Source organism: Telopea speciosissima, chromosome 9 (genome assembly GCF_018873765.1).
Source record: "Telopea speciosissima isolate NSW1024214 ecotype Mountain lineage chromosome 9, Tspe_v1, whole genome shotgun sequence".
Classification (NCBI taxonomy): domain Eukaryota; kingdom Viridiplantae; phylum Streptophyta; class Magnoliopsida; order Proteales; family Proteaceae; genus Telopea; species Telopea speciosissima.
The window spans coordinates 59,933,532-59,945,155 of record NC_057924.1 but is presented as its reverse complement, the minus strand read 5'-3'; the positions used below and the strand labels follow the sequence as shown (position 1 = coordinate 59,945,155).

Sequence of the window (11,624 nt, the reverse complement as noted above, 5' to 3'; positions counted from 1 at the left end):
TGATTGGAAAGCACTCTGAGCTTTTCTTTTTGGGGGGAAAAGAAAAACAAGACGACAATGTTAGACTGACAAACACTGTCAGCTTTTCTTTTTGGGGTTGGGGTCTTTGGGGAGTGGGTGACGGGATCTTTATCACCTCCAATTACTTGTCAAGCCCAGTTCCCTACCCGGCCTAATTCCCCAGATCCTCTAACAAGGAGGGGCTGAAAAGACCACCCTACTCCTGCCCGAACACTCTGCCCGGGTGGGGTCCACCACCCCCTATTAGAGGAATTGGGGAACTGGCTGGGCAGGGAACTGGAGGTGATACTTTTCCATGGGTGACGACAATTCGAGAAAGGACTGGTCTTGATGTGTTTGGTTTAAAAAGTGCTCTAACTCTAGAACTCGATAATTTCAATAAAAATGGATTTAGTGTATGGTATCGGTCAACCCGAAAACTGTTGTGATATCCAATAGGTAGCGACAAGTTTCGGTCATATCGGATAAATTTGCCCTTGATTCTCCGTTAAAAATGGAGTTTTTTTGACCATTTAACCTCTTGGTCGTACCATGTCACTGATATAGTATCAACACGGTATCAAGATCATCACTTGTAAAACTAATACAATACCGATACCTCAAACCATGCAACCGCACACACCCAAGCAGCTTTCTTTCTCCCTTTCCATAATAAGGCAAAGAACATAAAAAGTCATTGTACGAAACAGATATAATTAAGGACGGATAAATAACAGATCTTTATCCTCTTAAATTCCTTGTCTGGTACAGTTCGTCCATTTCCTATCATAGGGGGACGAAAATGACCACCTTACCCCTACACGAACACACTGCCTGGGTGGGGTCCACCCCCCTCTAATTAGAGGCACTAGGGAACTATACCGAACAGAGAACCTGAGGAGATAATTCTCCATAAATAACACATGTTAAATTCCTTGAAAGGAAAGGAGAAAATCAGTACAACGATTCACATCCCTCTTGTCTAGTAATTAAGTGTTTTTCTTTTTAAAATATTTTTAAAAATCATTTGACTATAGGCTACATGGTTCGAGTAAACGGAATCAACACTTGAATCGGTTGTTGCCAATTCTAATTGAATAAGCATGAATTGGGTTGAATCGGCCAAAAAAGGTAGCATCAGCAAAAAATAAAAAATGCCTTAAAAAACCTGGTCCCGATTCCTAAAACCTTGTAGGCTAAGGGTAAAATGCCTTGGAGGAATTATTTATAAAAAAGTAAGAGTTTAATTATTTGTAACTACATAAGATATTAGATAGGTTATCTAATATATATGGCTCACTTTTTATTTTCTGTTTTTGGTTTGGTTCTCTAAAACCGTAGGGTTTGTAATTGTCCTTCTTTAACACAAGGAGGCTCGGTTAAAAAGTCAGAGGCTTCTGCAACTGTGAAAGCTTGAGGTATGTGCATCTATTATTCTCTCTATTTTATGGTTTTTGGACTGCCAATTAATTCATAAGATATGAAAAATATGGTTATCTTTCTGTTAGAATTTTATTACAGTGCTTGATCAAATGTATACTCTTATCTCTTATTTCCATTTTTCCTATTCCATAAAAACATGTGTATTAATTTGTAATCTTAAAGAAATGGATTTGTGATATCCCAAACCCGCCCCCCCCCCCCTCCTCTATCTGTTAACACATAACATCATAATGTTAAAAACAATACCCAGAAATGGGATTTGCAAAAGAATACGAATATAAGGAGAAGCACAAACACATAACATCAAGGATTTTACGTGGTTCACCCCCAAGAAGGTAGGCTACATCCACGGCCAGCAATAGAATATGATTTCACTATTTCTCTGAAAAATATTACAAACCCTCAAATCTAACATATGTCGATATACATATCATGTCGAAGGCCTCAAGGAGCTCTACAAGACTCACTACCTTTGGCATTGATGTATGCACTTTTTAAGCCATCCAGACGCGTTTCGAGGCCGAAACAGCCCTCCAAAGATTTACCTTAGTACTTTTTGGACTGAGATCAGGCTTCACCTATAACACATAACCCTTCTAAAAGCTGCAGCATCATAAGACAAAATATTTGGCCTAAAAAGAGCCCCAAAACTAGATCATTTCAATAGAAAGGCAAAGGGACATAAAACATGGTGCAAAGAATCAACAATAACTGCGGTTGGTTAATACCCATGCGAAAGTTGCCGACTTCGTATGCTTTAGAAGGCCTCGACCTTCCTATCATTTTTGAAATTTTCTGGTGCAAACCAGAAACCAAATGAATGAAGTTTAATATTGATGGCTTCTCTTTGGGGAATCCAAGAAGGTCGGGTGCAGAAGGTATTCTGTGAGATCACAAAGGAAAAGTAGTATTCACATTCAATAAATTTTTGCGGTAGAAAACAAATTTTGAAGCGAAATATACAGGTCTTATTAGTGGTATTCTTATAATAGTTGGAAAACCTGGTTTTTTTACTCGACTCATCTTTCAGAAAAACCTGGTGACTCGGCCTTGTCAAATCCGGTCAAGGTGAGTCACATTTTTTCTTATTTTTTAATGCAATAAATATGTATAAATTAGTATAAAATCAGAAAAATATGGGAAAACCAGAAGAAAAAAAAAATCAAGGAATCACATATCAATGCATCTTGAGTTTATACCATGAACAAGAGAAGGGAGACAAAGAGTTGAGGGTTTCTTACTATTTTAGAATTCGGATTTATTATTTTATTCAACTCAGTTTCTAACTGAATCTGTTTTATAGTTTTTTGGAAAATGACTAAACTCACCAAGACTATCATGACTAGGGTAAAAATATTAAGTCTTATTTAAACGGACGATTTATGATCGAGTCTCGTCATTTTCTATCCTGACCTAGTCGACACAACTCTTGACTTAGTTTTCCAAAATTTGACTCGACTCGGGTGATAGCCCAGTCAAAACCCAATTTTCTAACTAGGATTCTTCTAGCAAATCATCATTTTCTATCCTGACTTAGCCAACACAACTCTTGACTCGATTTCTCAAAATTTTGACTCAACTCGGATGACAGCCCAATTAAAACCCAATTTTCCAACTAAGATTCTTATAGCAAAGGATCTGGTGTGCAGAAATTATGGATTGAGTCAGATTCGGAGATGGTGGTTGTCTCAGTTCAAGCTGGAATGATTCCTTGGTTTGTGTTGCAATATTGGACTTTTCTCCAATCCTTTTTTTTTTTTTTTCTTAAATGGAATTCTCCAATCCTATTTATTTTTTTATCAGACGGAAAAAACATAAGAATTGCATATACGGAAGTTAACCCCATAGCAGATTTCCTTGCTAAGGAAGTAGCTAAAGGACGTTCTCAAATTTGATTGTTTTTCCTCCTCATGATTGATGCTCAGGTAAGACCTAGATATAGGGTGTCAAGATTTCTTTAATTTTTTATGTTATTTTTTTGGTAGGATAGGTTTCTTTAATTAAGTTTGGAGTTCCCTCTTGATGGCATTGCCACAGGTTGGGTCTCTTAAACTATCTTGTGTTTGTATTTGATTGGTAATGTCGAGTCAGTTAACCTTGGTATTCTCGTTTTTTGGGTTTTCTTTATTACAATCTGATTCTTTAGCCAAAAAAAAAAAAACCATATGAAAGTCTTGAAGAAGGATGGTTTTAGAAATTTGTATTGGATCAACTATATCGGTCAATTCGAATATCTCACCGATACGAATTGGATGGACCTAAATCCATAAGATATATATATATATATATATATATATAGGGAAATAGTTTTCTGTCCGGGAGTGTGGCCTACGCCAACACTCTCATGTATCTATCTCTCTCCTTCTCAAAACAATGGGACAGAGGTGTCTTTTCATATGGGAAGAAAAGAGATAGACTCATGGGAGTGCTGGTGTAGGCCACACTCCCAGACAGAAAACTTTCTCCCAAATATATATATATATATATATAAGAAAATAGTTTTATGTACGGGAGTGTGGCCTACGCCAGCACTCCATGTGTCTATCTCTCTCCTCTTTAAAACAAGGGGGTAGAGGTATCTTCTCACATGGAGATGAGTGAAATAGACTCTTGGGAGTGCAGATATAAGCCACACTCCCAGACAGATAACTTTTTCCCATATATATATATATATATATATATATATATATGAAATGAAAAGCAATGACAACCACAATAATGAACATATTTTCACCCTTTTTTGTCTAGTCTTCCAGCCGAGGGAAGGAAAAAAACAAAAAAACGAAGTCAAGGGAAAAGGCTCTCTAAAATTGAGGTATTGACAATGCCTCCTCACTTAAGATATTTATTATTTTCTCTCCCTCCGAAAAATGAATAAAAAATATCTATGTGAGGAAGCGTTGCCTGCACCTCATGTTAAGAGAACTCTTTCCCAAAAGTTAAAATGATATCATGGGAAAGAAAAATAAAAAAATTTCAAGAGAAAATTACTTGGATACCTCTTGTACTATGGCCTAATTACTTAGTTTCTCCAACATTTGAAACAATTATTTTGAATACCCCCTACAGTTTATCATTTGTTTCAAGGAGGTCAAGTCCGTTAGTTTAATGATGATGTCATCTGTTAAATTTTTTGTAATGCCTATACTACCCTAAAAGGATACTGAAGTGACAAATTTACCCTTTTCTTTTTCTTCTTTCTTCTTCCTGCAACCAAAAAGAAACCGGTAGCCATGGGTGTGTGTGAACTCTCATGTCACCTCCCGAAGCCTGCTCCCCATAACCCAGAAATCCAAAAACGAATTAAATTCAATCAAAGTCTGCCCATAAGATCTGAACAAGAAAAACTGGAAATTACATTCAATTGCTCAACAGAGTAGAGACGTTGGAGGCCGCATCAGTGTCGGTGGCGCCATCGCTCTCAGGGAGGAGTTGCGGTGGTGGTTGACGTCAGAGTTAGAAGGAGGGTGGTAGTACATCCTCACCGTCTGAGGACAGTGAGAGCGGAAGCAAGCAACGATCCTCACCCCTGCATCCAATATCTCCACATACTTTCCCATCTCTGCTCTCGCTTTTCTCCGTCTATGATGCTTTAATTTCTCCTCCTCTCTTCTGAAAAAATTAAAATCTGTTGAGAAAATTAAAGAAAGGAAGAACAAAAAAAAAGAAAAAATCAAAGTAAGATGTTAAAACTTAGAGCAGATCCTTTGATTTCCCAATTAAGGATTGGAAAGGACATGGGATGCTTCTTCTTCTTCTTCTATCTCTCTCTTACCGATTCAGAAATCAGAAGGTTGGTGTGTTATAGAGGCAGGCTTTGTCGGATAGGACCTGGATTTCACAAGGGAAAATTTGACTATAATGGTAAGGATTTAGAAGGTTTCATCCATCCTTCTCAGTAATTAAGCAGTGGAGAAGAATCGAACCTGACGAGAGAGAAACCCCCAATTGCTTCCTTCATTGTTCGGCCCTTATCTCCGAGAGACCATATGCGGCTACCGCTCCTCCTCCACCGCCGTCAACGGCAGTATCCACCATTCTTCAGATTCAAACCCTTAATCGATTTTCAGATTAAAACCCTTAATTTGAAAATCTATTAAGGGTTTTGGGTTATTTTAATTTGAAATTTGTTTAAAAAAAGAGAATTTTTTTGAAATCGATTAGAGTTTGAAATCAATTAGGGTTTGAAATCAGTAGGAGTAGGGGCGGAGGGATTCCTAGAGGAGGAAGAAGAAGAAGAAGAAGGGGGTAAATCTGTCAACTTCACTGTTTTCTTTTGAATAGGTGATAAGGGTAAAATGGATATTTCAAATTAAACACTAACAGTAGACTAATACCATCAAGTTTCGGGAGGAATTAAGTAATTGTTTCAAATGTTGGTAATCGTAAGCATAATGGCTATAGTATAGGGGGTGTCCAAGTAATTTTCTCAAAATTCAAAATGGTAGAATTCATATAGGAAAAAAGATCTATGTCCGGGAGTGTGGCCTACGCCAGCACTCCCATGAGTCTATCTCTCTCCTTCTAATGTGAAAAGACACATCTGCCACCTTGTTTTAAGGAGGAGAGAGATAGACTCATGGGAGTATTGGCGTAGGCTACACTCCAGTATAGAAAACTGTTTCCCATTCATATATACCCACTTTACTTCAAATAAGAAACTAAGACTCCATTTGGTTGCAAGGGAAATCAAAAGAAAAGGAAATAATATTTTAAAACCTAGAAAAAAAAGTTTTGTAATCATTATCCTATATGGTTCTATCACTAACTTCAAATCAATCCTTGAAATTTCAGACTTGACTCAAAATGTATATTTTAGGTTGTGTCCTAATACTTTTAGTATAGGCTTAGCGCAGAACTTGGCCAAGAATGCGTGCATAGAATAACGTTTTAAATCTTAAGAAAATTACTAGATTAGCTAACATTGGGTTTGGGTTTACAAAATTAGCCACCCAATGTTTAGGTTAATGAAAATAGTCCGTTCGAGTTTGTGTATTACAAAAATAGCCAAAAGAGTGCCCCACCCTCCCTTATCTTCTTCTCGCTGAAGACTAATTCCAGTCTTCGTCGTTGTGAGTCCAACCCTCTCTTTGCTTTCGCTTGCCTCTCTTTTACGGTCAACTCAATGCCGTTTATCTGTTCCTACAAAATTTCTTTCTCCATTAAAATCTAGAAGGAACCCTTCATGCCTGTGGTGTGAGACCAAACCAGAGCTAGTCTCAAGAACTTGGGAGATTCAAATTTGGTTACCCAAACGTCACTAGCAATAGGATAGATAGATTTTAAAATGAAAATGAAGAACCTAGATGCAGAGGATTCAGAAAATAATCAGAAACCTGAGATATAAAAGTAAATTGTTTTCCTGAGTTCCATTCATGAGAACCAAAAACCAGGTATATGAGCAGTGGGGAGATGGAAAGAGAATCCAATGTGAGAAACAGAGAAACTAGAAACGTAACTCGATAGAAAACCGAGATCCACATATTTGGGAAGCAAATTAGCAGGTTTTGGAGTCAAAATCGGCTACTTACGCGGACAAAAAAAACCCAGAAGGCCAACCCAAGTTTTAAGAAAAAATGGAGATGGAGAGTGAAATTATTTGAGAGTTCCGGATGTCCTTCCCCAGCTCGGTTTTCTGAGAAACAAATCAACCTGCATTGCGCTTTTGGGTGCGACATGCTTCAAATGCCGCCACTGCCCAACAATATCCTCACCTTTTAAGAAAGAGAAACATGGGGATTTATCGCCACCACGCCCACTACTACCCTGCCTCCCACTGCCGATCCTCACAAATAAGTTGTGCTTGAGATTCCTTCATCTGAATCTATTCATCACCAAAATCTCTCCATGCATCGACACTTGAACCAGAGCCAGCCATTGTCGGTGGGGGCAGGAGAAGCTCTGCTGGGATGGATAGAGATTAGAGAGAAAGAGAACGGGGATGAAGTTGGGGACAAAGGATTTTGTGGAGATTGGTATCCACAGTGAGAAGCTCAAAAGATTTTGTGGAGAATACGGTTATGAAAACTTCATTGTCGTCGATCCTTGGAATCGTCCACGGCAACCGGACAAGGAAGGGGTGAGGTGAGCCGGTGAGGTACTCTTTTGGCTATTTTTGTAATACACAAACTCGAACTGACTATTTCCGTTAACCTAAACATTGGGTGACTAATTTTGTAAACCCAAACCCAATGTTAGCTAATCTAGTAATTTTTCATTAAATCTTTTTATTCTCTCGTCAAAAAAAAAAAAAAAAAAAATCATTTCATGTTTAATTATTAAATTTTATTTTATTTTGTATCTAAATCCCTTGGAATGATTTGAAAAGTAGAATTAAAATTATATAAAAAATTGCATCATTATTAAAAATGGTAAAAATTTCAGTAATTTCGACAGTCATTACTAAAGAATTTGGGAAGTTTGCTTTTATTTTAGGGTTAAATACGCATACCCCATTTAAAATGAACCTAATATTTTTCATGCATCCTTAAGGTTTTAACAATTTCACATGTAACTCCTTGAAAATTCCACATATACTCCCTATTTTTCAACTTAAAGCCATTTAAGTCCACGCTGTTAATTTTAATCTTTCGAAGTTAAATGCTATCGTATCAGATTTTGGAGAAGGTAAAGTACAAAGGGTATAATTATGAAAATGCCCTTAAGTTAAAAAACAAAAACGATAAAAATTGAAAAAGTAAAATACCCAAAACAACCTTCCCTTTCTCCCTTTCCCGTTAGAGGCTTGGAATTCAACAGCAGCGGTGATTTGGGTTGGGCATATCTACTTGCCAAAAATGTTTCACTTCGGTTCTCTTCTATAAGCAGCTCCATCTTCCCTTCAATCTCGAGAAAGAATCTTTAGTGATGCGTTGAATTTCCCCAATTTTCTCATTGAAGGTGTGTTGGATCCAGGTGAGATGCTGGTGAGTATAAGGCACCAAGACCCCATCCATTAGAGGATAATCAGAACTCCCAGCAATCCAAGCTCCCTTCAAGAGCCCTCCACTAGTCCTTTGGTATAGAGCAGATTTCTCAAGAACTTTATCATCAGGCAATGAACCAGGCCACCCAATGCAAACACCTGTAAAAACCCCTTTTTGATCAACAACCCCCTGAACTGTAATCGAATAAGAAGTCTTCTGGTTACGCTCTGTGTGTCTCTTATTGAAATACACAGACACACTAATCTTGGGAGCAATAATTGGGATATGGGTAGTGTACATGGAGTCAATCACGTTTGGTATTCCAGAAATAGATTCAAAATCCTCCTTTGTCTTCTTCACAGTCTCCTCGTCGGACCATTGTAGAAATTTGGGCATCAAGACGGTTTTAATGGCAGAACAAACCTCAAGAACCAGTTTATGGCAACTAGATAAGCCCAACACAAATCGTTGGCGCCGTTGAGCTTCAAGCCTCCAACGAGTTGAATGATCGGAGAAGATGAAGGGGGGCGCCGTTGAGCTCCAAATGTCCAACTAGGGTTCAGGGAGTGTACGTCTGAAAGTAACGGTTTGGACTTAAATGGCTTTAAGTTGAAAAGTAAGGGGTATGGAGTTGTCAGAACTTTAGGGGTGCATGAGGAATATTGGGTTGCATATTTAACCCTTTATTTATTATTGGGTGGCATGAGTACTAACTTTGGGGATCAATACCTTTGTATGCCTTAATGGTCAAAATCTTAAGATATTGTACCTAGGGAACCAAGGATTGAGTATTGTTACCACAAAAGAACTCATCACAACTGTGTGTGTGTGTGTGAGAGAGAGAGAGAGAGAGTTCTCTATCCAAGAGTGTGTGGCCTATGCCAACACTCCCATGAGTCTCTCTCTCCTCCCTACACTCCTGGCAAACTTATGACTTCAACATTTGGATTGTAAGGGCATGATTGTCTTTTCAATGCTTTGTAAAGCCTATAAATAGTGGTCAATTCTCATGTAATGGATAGTAAAGTTGAATTTTGAAAAATGAAAATCATTGTTGCTCCATTTAGTGCATACTTAAAGTCTTGAACCATGATGAGTTCTCCATGAAACCATGATGAGTTCTACATGAAACCAATATGAGTTTCAATTCACTCAAGTTGAATTGAAGCTTTCCTTGCAGCCTTGAAGAGTTGCAGCAATCAATGTAGAAGTATTGGAGTTGTTATCATTCTTCTCTCTCTCAATCTCTTTATTTCTTCAATTTTTATTATTTTATCTTCATTCCAAATTCGTCCTATGATACAACCTATACTTCACAAGCCATTATCATCTTCTTCCATTAAGAATCTGTGAAAAATTTAAGAACCAAAGTTGTGGATCTCTCTGTTATCTTGAATCTCCAACTTGAATCACCTTAAATTGAGTTGTGTGTCAAACGTTATGTCTATTATACCAAGATTGTGCAAATCTGCTTTCTACTCGGATTCATTGACCTAATTGAGTGCGACACTCATCTCTCTCCCTATCCGAGTTTAAGAAATCCCTTGAGGGTGATTGCATCATCATCCATTAAAAATAAAAAAAACAATCAAGTTTTTTAGGGGGGATATATAGGAGAGTAGTGCAATTGTGCAAGGGATTGGTCTTGCTTAGTTTGGTACAACTAATTTGGTCCAGTCTTAAAGCTATGCTTCTTTATAGAAGTAAAGATTGTTTTTATTATAAAAAAAGGGGAGGAGGAAGATTGTTTAAGGGTTATGTATATAGACTTACAACTCAAGAACCTTTGAACATTATATTTGTAGGCAAAAAAATGCCATCAACCTAATTTGAGTTGGACAAGAGAATCACAATGTGGTTAATTCAATGGGTCCCATGTGATCTGGATGGTCATGTTGGTAATCTCAGCTCTGTTGGGGATAAATGCATAACCATGAGGAATAACCCAAGCAAACAGTCACATACAATGCAAAGAATTTACCGTACTTTAGCAAGATCGCTTACATCCACCTGAAAGAACCAGAGATTTTTCACTATTTCTAGAAAAACTCTCTACACCACTCTCCACCTCACAAATTGTTCCCCTTTGCTTGTGACCAGGGTTTTCCACATATAGACAATATATAGAGAAACCTATAATCCTAATCCCCCCACAATTATAATTTTACCCCCATACATGTAATTAACCCCAAACTCATCCCAATTACAATTACATGGACCTGCAAAAAATAAGACACACACAAACCCAACAAGCTCTCCATGTAGCATTAAATATGAAGTTAAAATCTTCAGCATCATAAGACAAAATATTTGGCCCAAAAAGATCACAAAACCTTGGTAATGCCAATAGAAAAGCAAAAGGACATAAAACATGGTAGGATGAATCAGCAATAATTAAGGTTTGTCAGTGTCTTATAGAAAAATAGCCAATGAATGAGTTCTAGAGATATTTTAGCAAACCCACATAAACATAAGCTACTTAGATTAGAGTATTGCTGCCTTATTTTAAAGCATCAAGAATGAGTACAAAAAATTATTCTTCTATAGCTAGGTACAAACATTACTGCCACATTCATTCCATGATCGAGTAACATCACAAGTACTTAAGGTTCAGGGAAAGACCAATATTACATGATAAATTAATGGGAGAGTATTATGAAATTTTGCTTAGCTTGATGTCATCTTTAAGCATATATATAAGCAAGGTTATAGGTATCGGTGTTCGTATCGGTCTTGGCCAATACCAATATCGATACGATACAGATTAAGCTGATAGAGTGTAAATTAAAGATGTATACCATTTTTTGGTCGATACAATTGATTTAATAGTAATATATCGGTAATTAACTTTGGCAATACCGAAATACATTGATTGATACGCTACGTAACAATATGAGACTCTATAATTTTAGGAAATGTTTTGTTAAACCCCAAAAAAAAAAAAAAAACCATTTACTTTGAGGGAATACATAATTTCAACTATATACTATCTTATTTTGATATTATCAACCACCAGTATTGAACAATTGGGTGCTATATATGAGTATGTTGGATTTTACAATATTTAGTTGGAAAACTAAACATTTCCCAACATTGATTATCTTAAACCAATTTAATTGGTAAATATTTAACCTGCATCTCTATACACTAAAGTAAATCTTGTCATTGAATTGTTGAAAAAAGTAAATGGTTGGTTAAATATTTTATTGAAGTAATTGGTACTTAAATATATATATATATATTTTAAATTATATG

The 11,624-nt window shown here is 36.9% G+C and overlaps 1 protein-coding gene across 1 annotated transcript; it reads right to left on the bottom strand.

The window, feature by feature from the left end:
- Positions 1-8,261: 8,261 nt before the first annotated feature.
- On the bottom strand, positions 8,262-8,765 carry LOC122639210 (protein ANTAGONIST OF LIKE HETEROCHROMATIN PROTEIN 1-like). The gene has a single exon (XM_043832030.1). The coding sequence runs from the start codon at positions 8,763-8,765 to the stop codon at positions 8,262-8,264; it is 504 nt and encodes a 167-aa protein (XP_043687965.1).
- Between the last annotated feature and the right edge of the window lie 2,859 nt (positions 8,766-11,624).